General features: G+C 33.5%; 1 protein-coding gene across 8 annotated transcripts in view; it reads left to right on the plus strand.

Moving 5' to 3' along the window:
- Positions 1-17892, plus strand: part of by (focal adhesion protein tensin) — a 554755-nt gene that overhangs the window by 507672 nt on the left and 29191 nt on the right. For all 8 annotated transcript variants that reach the window (XM_089651274.1, XM_089651276.1, XM_089651275.1 and 5 more), the window contains one exon: positions 7040-7778. In XM_089651274.1, the coding sequence (XP_089507400.1) occupies positions 7040-7778 (739 nt within the window). The remainder of the gene's footprint in view (positions 1-7039; positions 7779-17892) is intronic.

Consider the following 17892-nt stretch of genomic DNA (forward strand, 5'->3'; position numbering starts at 1 on the left):
CCCGAGTATAACATCTCTAAACAGTACAAAAAAGGTCGCTTTTTGCGTCTGTCTGTTTGTGCGCTTAGTTCTTCTACACTACGCAACGGATTTTGATAGAGTTTTCACTATCATTTAGAGAATTTCTCCCGAAATGTTTATAAATAAATATTACATTTATAAAATGCATAGAAAAGTCGATTTTTTGAAATCAAGTCAAAATTTTTTTTTTCGGGCGCTTACATTGCCAACGCTGGCTAAACCTTATGAGATGCATCAAAATAATGTACTACGGAATTGTATATCTTAAAAAGGCCTACAGAAAAGTCCTGGATGGTATATGTCTACCTCCTAAGGATAACTCACAGCAACGCCGGGTACACGAGAGCTAGTATAGGATATTTCCGTAAGTTTGGTAGTTGTAGCGCGTTCCGGTATGCGTCCTACATTCAAATTATGTTTAGAAGTCGATATTTTAGAAGAGTCAACACTTGACTTCAAAAAAATATCTTCCGACAGTGTGAAATATGACTTCCAGCGTATTTTATTTATAAGGCTATATATGCCTGTGATACATTTGATCTAATATTTTACTAAGAACACATCGGAATTTGAACTTATACGATGAACCATTCACTACGTTGTTAAGTTTGTGGAGATTTTATATTATTTTCTCACCTTTAAAAATTGATATAAAGTCATTAGAAACGATGAAAAAAAATTAAAACCTAACCTAACCTACTTAACCCAGTTAATAAAGTTTTTGTTTCATCACTTTCCAAGAGTTTTTATAACTTTTTAAAGATTGATGAATTATCATTTTGATGATTTCTCCGGTCACCATTCAAAATAACATATATTCTTACATAATATGAATAATTTCATGACGGAAAGATTGCCCTGATTTTATTTTTTGTACAACTACGTTGTTAAGTTTGTGTAGATTTTATGTTATATTCAAAAGGGTTCCATGATAAATCAACACGTCGACAATTCAACACACCTTTAAAAATTGATATAAATTAATTAGAAACGATGAAATTTTTTTTTAAACCTAACCTAACCTACTTAACCCAGTTAATAAAGTTTTTGTTTCACCACTTTCCATGAGTTTATATAACTTTTTAAAGATTGATGAATTATCATTTTGATGATTTATCCGGTCACCATTCAAAATTACATATATTCTTACATAATATTAATAATTTCATGACGGAAAGATTGCCCTGATTTTATTTTTTGTACAACTACGTTGTTAAGTTTGTGTAGATTTTATGTTATATTAAAAATGGTTCCATGATAAATCAACACGTCGACAATTCAACACACCTTTAAAAATTGATATAAATTCATTAGAATCGATGAAAATTTTTTTTTAACCTAACCTAACCTACTTAACCCAGTGAATAAAGTTTTTGTTTCATCACTTTCCATGAGTTTATATAACTTTTTAAAGATTGATAAATTATCATTTTGATGATTTCTCCGGTCACCATTCAAAATAACATATATTCTTACATAATATGAATAATTTCATGACGGAAAGATTGCCCTGATTTTATTTTTTGTACAACTACGTTGTTAAGTTTGTGTAGATTTTATGTTATATTCAAAAGGGTTCCATGATAAATCAACACGTCGACAATTCAACACACCTTTAAAAATTGATATAAATTAATTAGAAACGATGAAAAAATTTTTTAAACCTAACCTAACCTACTTAACCCAGTTAATAAAGTTTTTGTTTCACCACTTTCCATGAGTTTATATAACTTTTTAAAGATTGATGAATTATCATTTTGATGATTTATCCGGTCACCATTCAAAATTACATATATTCTTACATAATATTAATAATTTCATGACGGAAAGATTGCCCTGATTTTATTTTTTGTACAACTACGTTGTTAAGTTTGTGTAGATTTTATGTTATATTAAAAATGGTTCCATGATAAATCAACACGTCGACAATTCAACACACCTTTAAAAATTGATATAAATTCATTAGAATCGATGAAAATTTTTTTTTAACCTAACCTAACCTACTTAACCCAGTGAATAAAGTTTTTGTTTCATCACTTTCCATGAGTTTATATAACTTTTTAAAGATTGATAAATTATCATTTTGATGATTTCTCCGGTCACCATTCAAAATAACATATATTCTTACATAATATGAATAATTTCATGACGGAAAGATTGCCCTGATTTTATTTTTTGTACATTAGCTCCGCACATGAGACCCTGAGGGAAATTATTTTCCTATGTTGTCTTAGGGGGTGCTGTTGGAAGGTATTTTTAAGTAAAGGAAGTTCTGGGAAGTAAAAAGGTTTGAGGGGTGGGTAGGAACTTGGAGGTGAGTGTGTCTAGGAGTTACGGACCGTCTCTGCAACTGCGCTGTAAGGCAATGGCTCTAGACTCTAGAGAGTCTGGTTGGAGAGGTTGAAAAGCCTCTCCCGATCCGGCTCGCCACGCAGTAGATAGACAGACATATCCGCCGCCAAGATCCAGACAAAACTCACCCCACGAACCCGGGGAACCTATAACCTGTGGCAAGAGCCACCTCCCAAATTGATTATAGCCAACCTCGAATAAGAAGTTGGTACCTTTATAATATTATGTTATCTGATTATTTACGATTGACCCCAGAGGTCTGGCAGTGAAAATTAAAGACGTCAAGAGAACCTCACATCATATGCAGTTTATAAAACCATATCGTTAAACTAGATAATTAATCAATGTCATTTCGCCCCCTTCGTCGTTTTAATTCATCGGTAAACAATGGCCACGATGTGCATTTTAAAAGTCACTTAAACTGAGCCTAGCCTGCACCTCAGTTAATTCTTTCCATAGTAAATATTTGCTCTTGACAAAGAAAGTATCACTTTGTCGGTTTTTCATTGGACCTATTGAATGCGTAATCATCTCTATGAAAGTAGATACAATAATTTGTTAAGAGAAAGCTAATAATTATTATAAAATGATGAACCAATTGTAATTTTTTTTATTTAGTAGCTAGTGTACCCGGCAATGCTTCGCTATTGCTAATGTCTTCCTCGGGCGTCTCGGACTTCTTCCACCATCCACTACTGTATACCACAATGTTACTGTTATAAAACTACATTACATAGACTGTAATTCGACTCCGTACCTTATTCCTGTGCAGAGATATTGCGTTAAGTATTCTTCGGGCGTCCCCGACTTTTTGAACCATTCTTTAAACACTCCTGACACTAATAAGAACAAACTCTGAAATTTTCAGCGATATCAGTTCCCTACTTTTAGAGTTTTGCGAGCACAAAAATTCGAAGGTTGATTTAAAAAAAATATATATTAATAAATGAGGTTTGCTCGACGCTCACATTTTAATTCTTTCTACAATGTTTCTAGAGGGATCCCTATGAATGTAAGTTATTTATATTTAAGATCAGTAAAACAACCTTACCATTAATATATTTTGCGTTAAACGCTTTAAAAAATTTATAAATCGTTTTTCAACTATAAAATTATCGGTAAACACCAAACTTTACTTTTCTAGAAGATGAATTAGTAATTTCTCGAGGGTTCCGTCGAAAACCATTTGAGATTTTATTAATACGCCTGCTAGAGCGAAGTCGACCGTAGGTCAGTCCATTACGCCGGGCCGCGCGCCGTATATTGTTTTTACACGACTTCATCACTTATGTCGTTAAGCTTTCCACTGTATTTTAGAGATTTGATAGGGAAAATTCAATCGTAGGTCTGTCCAATACAACAGACCCGCACGTCGCATATTTTTGTGCACTACTGCTTCACTTACGTCATTAATGATTCTGGCTTTATTTTAGGATATTGTCTCGCATTACTGATCCCACATGGCATCCTACTCTAATTTATAAAGATTTCCACATTTGATTGTTAAAGCTTTTGTCCATATTTGCAAAAACAATACATCATTAACTATTATGTGCCAATAATTACCAGAATATATGAACAATAAAGGCATAGATATTTTTGGTTTTAGGAAGACTAGACTATTTGAAGCGGACCCAACAAATGTATCTCTATGACCCAGCACGACTTTAGAAATCCAGTGTTCAATCTATTCTAAAATCGCTCAATTTCTCAGCTCTGTGCAGAACCGTTTTACTGCCACAGTTTGTGGCTGTTTTCCTATAACATTTGCAATGAAAAACATCGCTTTATTCTAAGAACGTTCACAAGAACTATTTTACAACACCGATAAATCTGGTTCATTGTAGTCCATTAAATTGAATGTTCTCGTGCATATTATGGCTCAAGTTCGTTTCGCGTAAAACATAATTCATGACTCATGATCAATACCACGTTCATTACTCCGTTTACATAAGATAGTAAAACTTCATTATGTTTACCGAGTCCTTAAACCTCGCTGATTGCAAAATTAAAGCATAAATTGTTGCAGCAATAATTTCATGATGTTATTGAAATATCTGATGTAGTTTTCAAGTTATTTTGAGGCTTGATTGAGCACAGAATTAATTGTGGTTTTAGGCCAAAATATATTTGTTTGCCTCTAAAAGAATGATGTCGATTTATTGGTTTATCGATTCATAAAAACATATATTTTGGCTTCCTGATTGATCACGTGATAATAATGTATTATCATCAGAAATCATATATGATTTTCTGGGGTACCTGGTCAAGATTCCGGTGATAGTCGTATTTTGGTGCCCATTAACTATATTCGGATACAAATATTCTTTAGGTGACCGATTACTTATAATATAGTATTTATTGTAAGTAATTTGGTGACCGATAAATACTTCAATAGTCATTTACCTACCTAAAAAGTTTTCACATAAGTATATTAGTGACACACGAAGTTCCAGTCAAAACCAAACGTGTGATTGCCAGAACGTCATGCAAATCTCTATAAAATTATTTCCATTATAACACGAGCCACAGAGAAATCCAACAACAAAATAAGCAACGCTGCGTTCAATTCGTTCGTAATACTTCCTCAAGCGGTGTTTATCGTGTACTGTACGCTCTCTTTGCAAAACTCCAACGTTATTGGAGGGGATTCGCGACCTGTTCGCAACATCCCTCACCCACGCTCCATCTTATTTCTTATAGCTACGGAAAAAATTTTCAACAATCATCACGGCAACCCGAATCAATGAAAAATATTTCAAAAATTTTATCACTTATAATTTTTGAGATATTAATTCTTTTCAAAACATCTGGTGGCAGATTTCTATGCATCAGTGTCTTTCGATACAGCAAAATAATCATGCGTGCTCAGTGCTTGAGTATTTCGGAAATTGCTTATAGTTCAAGGACGTTGTTGGGCACGGGTACTGCTCCAGTGTTGAAGTATTATTATTGTCCTTCTTTGCCGTGAACTTGTAACCGATTCTGTTCATTCTGTTGTTGTAGTCATCCGCATACTACCGGAAGCTGGTGCGAATTGTTTAGTGGTGATAATGTCATGCGTGGTTCTTGGCACATATGGCGTTTTAATTGTTGAAGTTTAAGGTTAGTTTTCACTACACTGCAGAAATAATTTGTAAATAATTAAGTTAACTTTAAACATATTCAAATCAGTGTGTTAGTCTTTTAATTGCTTCTGAGTTACGATCGAAAAGACAATATCTGTTGATTTTTTTAACATTTGAAGCAGTGAGGAATATTTTTACAATTATCAAATATTTACATTTAGGTATGATAATATTTTAAATCAATTTGCATACTTGAATACGATTAGTATGTACATAAGTATGTTTATGGATAATCTTTAATTTAAGCTTTGAATTTAGGTACCTACGATCACCAGTGCCGGATTCCCCTGCATTATTTTAATGCCCTGGGTTATTCCATATTGGTGACCCCGAAATAACATTTGAAGTTATTTCTAAAGGTTTTTTTAGTAATGCTATTTTGTTTGTTAAATTGTTTACCTAATCAAAATAATAAATATAATCATGCGTGACCAAATTAAGTGTAAATTAATTTAATTGGTTTTTGCCAAAAATGTTCCATTATTAATTATTATTACATTATTTATTTTTATACATAAGTATTCAAGTGTTTCAAAAAAGGAGCTTACATTAATTTGTAAATTATTTTTTTCTCATTTTGTGTAATTTTAGTCGAATTTATTTTAATGTCTATTATTTTTTATAAAATTGAGAGTATTTACTCTTTAGTTAGGAATGGAAAGCAGGCCCCCCTTTAGCACTATGTTTAGTCCGGGCCTGTAGATGATAATTTATTGTGTATTGTTGATCTGTTCACATTAAAATAATATCTATTTTACCACTTAAATCTTCCTATAAACCTAATACATTTTCATTGACTTAATCTATCCAATTTTGTAGTTTGTATGATGTTTCCTGACTATCGTATAATGTTTTTAATATATTAGATACTATGTATTATACCATTTTTTAATATATTAAGTTATAAAAAATGGTATAAAAGTTTTCAAAAATAATTTAATATATATTAGATATTATGTATAATACCATTCTGTATAATTTAATATATTAGATACTAGGTATTATACCATTCTGTATAATTCAATATATTAGATACTATGTATTCTATTGTTTTGTATAATTTAATATATTAGATACTATGTATAATACCATTCTGTATAATTTAATATGTTATATACTATGTATTATACCATTCTGTATAATTTCCTACATATAATATGTAGGTACCAAACAGCTTTTCCTCCGTTTTATGAATTTATTTCTCTAGCTAATTTAATATTATTATTTAATATTTTTAATTAAAATTGTTTATTAAAGGAAAATATTAAAACGGATATGATATCCACGATAGTAATATTACAAATTGATGCTACATATATTAAAATTCATCAAATCATATTAGTATAAGCATTGGAAATATGCAGACGCTTGGATAGCAGAAGGTTTTTCGTTTGCGTTAATAACAGCTTTTTGGTGTTTTTTTTTCATTTATTTATGTACCTATACTTTTTTGAAAAAGGAAACACCTATATATGCCCATAAGTACTCTCAATTATTGAAGAAATCAGTTTCCTAACTAATTCGTGGTTCTATTGCAGCAGCCGGCCGGAGCAGCGGCGAGGGCCCCATCTACGCCACGGTAGCTCGGCGCTCGGGCAGCGCCGGCCCCGCGCCCCCCAGCCCCCTGAGTGCCTCCATGGACTCGGGCATCAGCTCCGCAGGGCGCCGACAGGGTTCTCCCTCACCAGGAGCGCGCCGCCGAGAGCTGGACGACCTGCTCCGCGACATGATGCGCACAGTGGAGGCCCTTCCCGGCGGAGGCAGCACTGCGGGGCACGCCGTGCACACCGCACCGCCCCCCCCGGAGGACATACCCTACCACGCGCGGCCGGACTCGCGCCCGTTCGCCTACACGAACCAGACGCCAGACGCCGCCATGCTGCGTTGCCAACCGCACCTGTCGAGCCCGAGCCTCGTGCGCAAGGCTCTCAACAACGGCGGTACCTACCCCAACGGTAACGGGCTTGCGCACAACGACATCGACAACTTAGACAAGATCTTCGATCAAGACCCCATCGACAACATCTTCACCGCTGACGCCAATGAGTCCTTCAGGCGTAGAGAGCGACGCGAAGCCTTGAACAGGGCCGGGGGCACGTTGGGGCGCGCAGGCAGCCCTGCAGGGGGCAGGGTGCAGCGCGCCAGCCCCTCAACCGCCCTCGTCCCGCCCACCCTGTCCCCCGTAGTGCCCCGCAAGGAGTCTCGCCTCAAACGAGAGGAACAGATCACAACTGTCACCACCACCAGAACCCCGCCCTACGAAAATCTCTACTCGGGGTGAGTCAAAGTTTTTTTGTCAAATAGTTATAGGCCGTAAAAGCAAACAGCAATCTACTATAAAGTTTTAGTGACAAAGTGATTATTATGAATTTATCAAAATATGCATGAAGGGAGAGTGAATAATACGTTTTCCATTTTTAAAATAAATAACTTTTGCTAAAGTTGACGAATTCCTGTGAAGAAACGCATTTTTTTAAATAACGCTTCAATTCAATTTAATTACTTCTATTTAAGCTGGGCGATGTAAAACATACACAAAACAGGTTATTAGATTATTGGTTTGGGTTGTGTAAATAATGTATGCGTATTTCCTAACCTTCAAACATAACTTTGATTGAGAAAAAAAACTTTTACCATCTCCCCCGACGTTAATAGTCAATTCTTGAAGTAATTAAGTTGAAAACAAGTAGTTAATTTGTTTTAATATCCGTATTTGCAGCGGAATTCGACAACTTTAGCGAAGATAGCTGTTTTTGCTTATATTCTTTTCGAACTACTGTGACAGCTTAACGTATATATTATGCTTTTTTCACTAATATTTTAAATTTTGGGTGACAAAAATATGACACCAAAGAAATTATGAAACTGAAACGCTCGCCAAAAAGCTTAGCAGACATCAATCAGATAATTCGTCTCTCGGTTTTCTTACCTGTGACAGTTGTTTTTCTACGTTTGTCGTTACGAAATTCGACTGTACAATAATATTCAAGATCACCTACCACCCACAGGGTGAAGAAAATATTTCCGTCATAATAATATCTAATGGATGTGTGAACATTAATATTTTAAATGCTGTCACAACTTTGTGGGTATTTTAAAAGATCTAAGAAACTGAGCTTTTGTTTTGAAGTAACTAAATATTTTACGGTGGTCATTATTATATATGACTTCGCAAACATTTGACATATATAAAGTGTCTTCTAAGGAAGTTAATAAACATTGTGTGAAAAAAACGGTTGTATTGTATACCAAAAATAATGAAGCACAAAATCGTCTCGTATTTCTCATTAAAATGTCTAGAACAGTGAGCTCTGTCGTCATACAATTTGCGCAGCTTTTTTGACTTTTTTCGTATTTTTTTTAAATAAGTAGGTAGGTAACTACTGCAAAAGAATCCCAATTACTCCCGATCGTCTGAAGTCATTGGGACTATGACATTTCAATTTGGGCATGTTGTGGGCTGAAGATAGTGGGGAGGTGAAGGAGATAGGGAAGAGAATTGCAACCTGGCTATACAGATCTGGCCACGAAACACGGCTAAAGACATTTCAAACAGCGTTTCGATTCTTAATTATGGTCTTTCACCAGGGCGATTTTGGAAGTATCAACCACCCTGGAACATATAATGGATATACTGGATATACTAAATATAATAAAATTATTACTTCAAATGAATAAATTGTGAAATAACCAAAATTAATAAAATTTACTTGCGCACGCCTGGATTTGAACCCGTGACATCCGGATTCGTAGCCGAGTATCGTAACCACTCCAACACGTAGGCCATCATTTATACGCCATTGCAACTATTCTCGGCTCATTACGTCATTTCAACCACGAGCTGTGAAACTTTGGAATAACCATTAACTGTCAAAAAATAAGACGTCATATTGTTTGTCATATTTACATTTTTCAACGCAAATATTGGGCCAAGCTGGGTAATAATGCTAGTAATGTGTAAAGGTTGGCTCGGTCTTCTCTGTTTTATTACAACCTGGTTATATGTAGGTTTTCATGACCTCAACTTTGACTCAAGGCTGTCAGTTGACGTCTGTTATATCATCCTACGTTTATTGATATCCAAAAATATCATATTTTATGTATTTGTCACTGTAGTGTTAAATTAAACACAGATTTCCGTGATCGATGCAATAAACAGTTTTTCGTTATTTTATTCTGTTTGTGCTTACGTTTTTAACATATTCAATTTAATATTTTATAGATGAAAAGAAAAGGTTATTTCTAACGCATTTTTTAAGTGCGTTATATACAAAACAAATTTCTGTAGGTACGGGGTCTTTTGTTTACGTCGATCGGTTCACGATACCGACCAGGTGTGACGACGCCTTTAGACTTATAAAACTGGTGGCTTAAAACTAATACATATTTATACCCATGAAATATGTTTTAAATCGGTGTTCATCTTCAGGCTAACCCTAGGTGTTAACATTTTTCTGAAATTTTATAAAAGGAGTGTTGTCAGTTGTCGTTTTTCCGCCAACCAGTTATGTCGCAGATATTGAAGTAGATTGGTGGTAGCCGGGCCACTACCCAAAACAGGAGGTTGTGGACTCCGGACTGTGGTAGAGAGCTGTGATTGCGGGCGACACTTTTTGCAGACGTTATTGGACATTCCAACAGACCCGACCGGACCTCCGAGACCCACTTGTTACAATGTACAGTCAACTTTAACTGCCGGTTAAATAAATAAATGCATTCAAATTCAGCACAATTAATAAAAAAAATAACAGATGGGTATATAGTCATAATGATAAAACTTTACCTACAACTACCGTTTTTAATACGCATTTTAAAAAGAAACAATCATTGATTCAACTTAATGACAATAAACAACAACTTTTTGCATTTTTACGATTTTGAAAAATATTGATAAATAATAATTTACGAGAACATTTGCCAACCGATGCCCCATTTTAACAAAACACCGATATGAAGTTCGCGCATAATTCGCGTTTGTTTGGAGGCAGTGTAGAAAACATGAAACACATAATCGGCATATTAGACAATTATTCGGGTTTGTTTTTACTGAGATTTCATGAAATCAATTTTCCCTGATTATGCATCGTTAAAAATGTCTTCTATGGCAGTGAATGTAGTACTTATCATTGTAATATTGTCGTCTGTTTTAAAAAAAACTGTTTATTTTAAACCACCAGAGTAGTGTTACGTGAGTCGTGTTCAAATACCACTCAAAAGACACATGTTAAAGTTAAAATCTATCTTAAGGCTCTGTGTAAGCGTACAAAAAGAATAAGAAGTTTCAAAAGGAGATATTTAAATACGAATGTTAGATATTAATATTGAAAACGATAATAATTAAGCGAAAATTGTGATAATATTTAATATTACACGACTTGTTTAAAATATAGTAAAAATCTCTCGACAGATGCCTAAGTTGCTTTAAATATTCATATTATTGGGAAAAATACACTTTTTGACACAATGAATAAATTCTAGTTGTCCCATGGGTATATTTTTATATATAATATCGTGGGCAACTGAAAAACTTGGTAACTACGTTTTTTGGTTTTTTGAGTTAGCGCTGATTTTGATGTTTATGAGTTATAATCCATGTCTGGAATAAGTTTGGGTTCCCTCTTATGTCGGTAAATAGGTATTTAGCTACAGATTTTTTTATAAAACTTTGTAACTTGCGTATTTTTATATGTATAACATGTTAAATAACTGAACAAAATGTGTTTTTAATCATTTTCGGAGCATACTATACAATTTTTTCTGTCGGGTAAATTTCATATAATTACCGTTTCGGCTCTACAAATGTACTTAATTATATTAAAAAACAACATATATTTTTTTAAGATCATATTACAAAGGGATGAGTTTTGTGGGAACAGAATAACATATTTTTACTATAAACTGGCTGTACTCCGCCACGCGTTGCTGTGGCTCATTATGTCTGTGCAGATAGAGAAACAATTGCGAGTTTTGATTTTTTTTTAAAGCATGTCAAAGGTGACATCTATATAATACAGGTATATAAAAAATACACGCGTATTTTAATGTAACGCTGTGTCAAAATTTCAAAGCAATCAGTGAAGAACTTTAGGAGATTTAAAATTTTGAACAAACGAACAATTACATTTTTTTAATAGATATGATGTCGAATATGCGAATTTGGTTAAAATAAATTTGTTTCGTTTGTGGAATAAATTCGGTTAAGGGGAGTCACTCGAATAACCGAAATTGAACTTGATTTAGACTAATTTAGGGCTGGGGAATCCGAATCTGAAAGAATTAGGTGGGGGTCGGCACTATTCACTGAGTTATAGGGTCTTGAAATTTCGCACGCGACACAGAAACCATGTTTTATATATTAAATTCGGTTAAAGATTGCCACTCGAATAACCGAAATTGAACTTGATTTAGTGCTGGGGATTTGCTGAATTTAGGGCTGGGGAATCCGAATCTGAAAGAATTAGGTAGGGGTCGGCACTATTCACTGAGTTATAGGGTCTTATATTTGGGTTATAGGGACTCCCCTAAACCGAATTTTACCCGAGTTTGTAATCATTTTTATAATAATTTGTAATTTTAAAGTAATATTTGTTAGAACTTAAGCGTGCCGAAAATTACACATTTATATGTTTAAAAATTTTTAATGGTCTAATATCATATATATACTAATCTATTTTATTAGTACTTAGAAATTGTTTAAAATATTAATAGCTCAGAACTAATGTCAAACTACACTTATGGACTTATATCAATGACAAATATTACGTAGTTATAACAAAATTGCTTACATCAATGCTTCCAACAATTGTTTTGTTGTTGTACGATCATTTGATTTTGTTCACATAAAATTCTAAATTATGTAATGGCTTAATTTTGATACTGCAACGTTCGCAATTGGCTGAAAATCTGTTTGAAATGCAGGACGTAGTGAATATGTTGATTGTATCAATTTATTGAGCATGGGCGTACCTACTCCGCTTCCAAGTGGGATCCTTAATCCATGGTCGCAGCGTGTGGGCTAAAGCAATATAATACTGATTATAGTCCTAACGGTGGAGCCACGAACTTGAACTAGTCAATGTTACCATATACCTATAGTTTATTTTGTTTTATTGCGTGACATTCTGTGGTCATTCGCAGTTATTCATTTAGGAAAATAAAATTTAAATAAATAAGTTTTATAACTCATCAGGATTGCTATTTAAGCAAGAAATAAAATGCAATTTTACATCAATTTGAAATCGATCTTAAAGCGATTTCTGATCTGAAAAAAGATATATATAGAATTTTTTAAAGTAGGTGGATACTAACCTGCCAAAAGCTCTTATAGCCAAGAATAATTTTAATGTCAAAATATGTTAATATTTTTCTAGCCACACGGAGAAAACTCACTGATTTAAAATATTTCTAATTGGTTAAAAATCTCTTCAAATTATTCGTATGCTGGTTAAAAACGGGACTTCAGGCCTTTAACGAACGAATCGCTAAGTTTACTAATAAACTATCAGTAAAACACGAATATGTTATGGCGACTTACGCAACACGTGTTCATAAAAATTCTAATATTTTCGCATTTCGTCATTGTGTACTAACAGGACAAAATCAGGTGAATGAACACGTGTTCCGATATATTAAAAGTTTATTAGGAAACTGCACGCTATCCCGTTTTTAAAAGGATTTTAATAAATCAGTAAATACTAATTTTTCTCCATGTGCGCTATCCCGAACAGTCTGGACGAAGCTATTGTAACGATACGCATTGTATACATAGTAGGTACGTTTACTTGTAGATAAGCAATAACGATTATTTTCGATTATTTAACGCAGCCCCCTAATCGTAATCGTTGCTCTCGGTGGCATCAATCACTACATATCACTATTGAAACGTACCTGATAGTAAAAATAAATGTTTTAGATCTCCGAGTATATTGTTATGGTATTGCAAATTATGTTAATAGGTATAATACATGAATATGTCGATAATATTCCAACGTTTAGAAAGTATTAAACACCATTCACGATTAATTTATTCTGTGACATTTAGTATTTCCAACTAAGTAAGACTCTAATGAAAGTTCCGAAGCTTTCGAATGCTAAATGAGGCGAATTAGTAAGTACAATGGAAAATCAGTTTGTTTGGAGGGAGAGTCTTAGAAATTTACGAGAATACATAAAGGTTTCTGTACAAAATGGTAATAACCACACTGAGATTAATGTAGATATTTATTGGTTTCTCAATAAATAATAATGTTAGCTGGAGAAGAAAACACAATCAACTTTCTTGGCCAGTCCTTTTAAAGACTACGTCAGTTGTTTCTTGTTGGAAAGAACCAATCCATCACTTTCAATTATTATCGAAACGCAATAAATTATTCAATTAAGCAACAGTGCCTATTCCATAAAAGTACACAATCATGACTTAACAATATTTTCATAGAAATTTTTTTGTTGAATAACTCAAAATTTGAATTTGTTGATAATATAAGAAGCAAATCTGAATTCTTTCGAATAAAAATGCCCCTTGGCAATAAGCCATAAATGTTTACGTAATGCAACTTTAAAAAAATATATTGTACGATAGATTAATTATCCATTAGTATCTACACGATTTATAATTTTAGTATTCTTAATACAAGGGAAGATAGGAATATAAAAAGTTTAAAAGTGTTTTAAAGAATAATTGAAAACAACTGTTGTTTTAAACATTTCATATAATTGCACCATTCCTCTTTTCGTGCTTTGCTGTGCTAGAACATCTGTTCTGCCGTGTGGTATCTTGCGACGACTACGGCAAATTTATATATGTATTCTTCAATAATAATCAGCATATATAAATCTCAAGTACGCTCAACAAATTGTATTTGGGAGCCACCTCTATACTGGAGCCCACAATACTTGATAAACCTACTTGATTCTATTCAAAAGAAGGAGATCCATCTGATTGACAATCCATTGTCAACAGACCGATTGCAATCTCTAATGAATAGACGCAATGCGAGAATTTTGAGTCTGTTCTACAGATATTTAAATGGAGCCTGCTCTAAGGGGCTAGCAGCATTGATTCCCGGTGCATCGGTGCACGTGCGAGAAACTCGACGTACACGAGCGGAATACACGTTCACAGTCGATGTTGGCTTATGTGGAACAAGCTGCCGGTACTGTCTTTCCTCCTGCATATAATCCGGATCTCGCCAACATTTGCATTAATAAATCCATCCCTACCTTAACCCGACTCACAACGCTGCCCAACCGGGTGCATAGGGTACATAGCTTCCTTACCTTTACACTGTAGCAGAGGTGTCACAGGCGAAGCTTAATGCCAAAGCTCTATTTTGATTAATCTTTATAACGAATTGGTGTACATAATGAATACAAAAAAATATTATTAATGCATAATGAATACAAATAAATATATAAATTACTGAATAAAAAATATAAATGCAAACTTTAAAAAAAAATTTTTTTTCAATAGAAATGTATGAACGCATGAAGGAAATAACTTTAAAAAATACAGTATTATAGCTAAAATTATCTGTGACAGTTTCACTTACAAAATAAATAAAAACCTATTTTTTGCTTGAAATCGAACGTTTCTAGACTCCGTTTATCAAGAGATTTTAATGCCTATTACCTATAAGGTATACCAAGAATATACACATTTTTGGCTTGTAGCAAGTAATTTTCATCCAACGACAATTTTTAGAATCACAAACAGCCGAATTGTGTTGATATTTTGGGATGTTCGCTGTATTAAAACCTTCGATAAAACCGTAAATGTAGGTATTAAATCTTTTCGAAGCCTTAGTAACCGATATTCAAACAGGTATCCTCTACTGTCCAGGTAGTTATTCCACACCCTTTTCAACAATCAATTAAAAGAAACACGAGACAAAATAGCCCTGAAATTAGCCAGAAAAACAATCCGTATAAATTATACCTAATTTGAGTTCAAACTCAAGAATTGAGCATCGTCGTTTTTTTAAAAAAATATGCTGCTAAAACTTTACAAATAGACGTGAATATTTTGAAATGTCGTTATATTATTATGTAAAAGACTCCATAAAACATAAACGCACTATAAACGTGTTAAATACTGTTCCATGGCAACTCAGGACAGTGAATTCAACTGAATTTTAAGTTATATAAAGTCATAAAAAGTGATGGAAAAATGTGTTGTAAACCTAGCCCGATTACCGTTAATTAGATATAGGAGATTTTTTAATGTGAATATCGCACATGAGTCCTAACTGGTTCCAACCGTCTGGAACCAGTGAGACTATGGCATCCCCAATTGGGGTATATTGTGAGGCTGAAGGTAGTAGGAAGGGAAGCAGATGTGGGAGAAGAAGGTGAGGAATTATTTCGATGGTGTTTATATGCTACAGACCATCACAGTTTTTATCGGGGAAAGTTAGAAATGTTATGTTTTATCTAGAAAGTATTTTAGGCAGTTTATAATAATTTATTGTAAAAAGCAATCGCTTTGTGGTTTATCATAATATTATTTATTTATTTACCGACCGGTTTCGTTTTACTCAATACTAGTATTAATTTGTACCTTGATGATGCTTTAGCAAAGCCAAACCGGTCGTTAAATAAATCAATTAAAACTCGTGGTTTTTCAAAAAAATTGTGTTTTATTTTTAAAGTATAAAATTAAATGAAAACAATTTTTTTTTTCTTCATTATTTCGAACATCGCTCAGTTTTATATCGGCTTTAAAAAAATCTATTAAACTAACCATGTTTCAGAATTGGCAACGGATATAAAATTATACATTTTCGATATGTTTTCCGAGAACTGCGTCCGGCCAAACAACAACACAGGCGAATTTACATAAAATCCTTTTTATTTGCCATAAAATACGAGATTGCAACAAACAGGTTTGTTTCGTGGCATTTTGAAAGTCACGGTATGGATATTTAAAGGCGATCTGTTTGGTTTGTAAATATTTCCACAATTCAACAGATAGGTCTAGTGTTTACTTTTAAAGATTATAACAAACATATTTTAAAGTGGTGAATGAAATTGGTCAGAAAATCCACGCCAGTCACACAACAAAGTCTAACTCTTTAATGCTGATCCATAAAACGCCAAATTTGTTTACTTTTTGGCATTTTATGGTATCAGTAAAAATACAATCATAATATAATCAAAAATAGTAATTTCAGTTATGGGTGTCTGTGTGTAACTCTGGTTCAATGAACTCGGATTTGTTTTGAATTTCAGTGTCATTTTCAAAATCGGAATCGATGTGTCAAAAATTCAAATGTCCCGTGATTTTTCAGGGGTCTAAATTTTACTAAAAATTAACCCAAAACAAAGTTTTTTTACTATAGTAAACGTATTTTCAATTTTCTTCCTAGTTGCGCCATCTCTTGGGCCGACTTGTTTTTTTTTGGTTTGACTGAGGATTGAACCATCCTCCCCAAGGACTGGAGTCAACATCGATTTCACCTATGCCAAATCCTAATTCGATAGTAAAGATGTTTATTGGTTTTTTTTTCTACTGAAATGTTTAAATATAATGTCATCCAATTTCAGAAACGCGCGTGTGTTTTTGTGTGTGTGCATGAGTGCCACCTAAAGTTGATACAATGCATTGTCATCGACAATGAGTCAATCTGCCGAGTTTCCGCGTGATCGGATATCGTAAAGTGGGATAAGTTCCACTTCCGAAATTCAATTTCATTCATTTATTCAATCAAGAAAACATAATCGATATTCAAGTAGACGTATTTAAAAAAATAAACATAAAAAAGTACAAGGCTTCGAAAGTCCAATCCGAAAAATTTGGTTGATCCCAATTTCTACGATTATGAATTTTGACAATTATTATTATAATATTTATTTTATAACCACGAATGAAAAAACTTTCTTATCTTTAGTTCTTTTATGGTTAAAGTTAAAACTTTTTTGCAGTCGATCACCATAAAATATAAGGCAAAGTGTACCTAAGTTTTGTAACCCTTCTCATAATATATTCCAGAGTGTTACGACTGCAACACGCAATCAAGAATCTTATTTGATTCTTACAATCTTCATATAAGATTCATGATTGACTTGAAGAAACTTTTCATGATTTCTAAATATAAACAAAATCTTAAAGAGTTTTAATCCACATAATACCTCTACCTGCTACCAACAGGAAACCAATTCGACATTGCACAAAGTACATAAAGAACCTAGGGAGCTGGAAGTACTCCAATAGCATAATTAAATTTGACCTCAAGAAGCATTGTGTAATTTCTAAATTTAAAATCTAAAATCGTATCTCATAAAACGACCATAAAATTTTCAATTGTCCTCTCTCCGCACTGACTTGATTTGCAAAGTAGGAGTACAATTTATGACCGGGCATTCGTGTGATAAATTTAAAATTATTGACTATTTG

This window comes from Hesperophylax consimilis, chromosome 4 (assembly GCF_061612785.1).
Source record: "Hesperophylax consimilis isolate HC1 chromosome 4, BYU_Hcon_1.0, whole genome shotgun sequence".
NCBI lineage: Eukaryota > Metazoa > Arthropoda > Insecta > Trichoptera > Limnephilidae > Hesperophylax > Hesperophylax consimilis.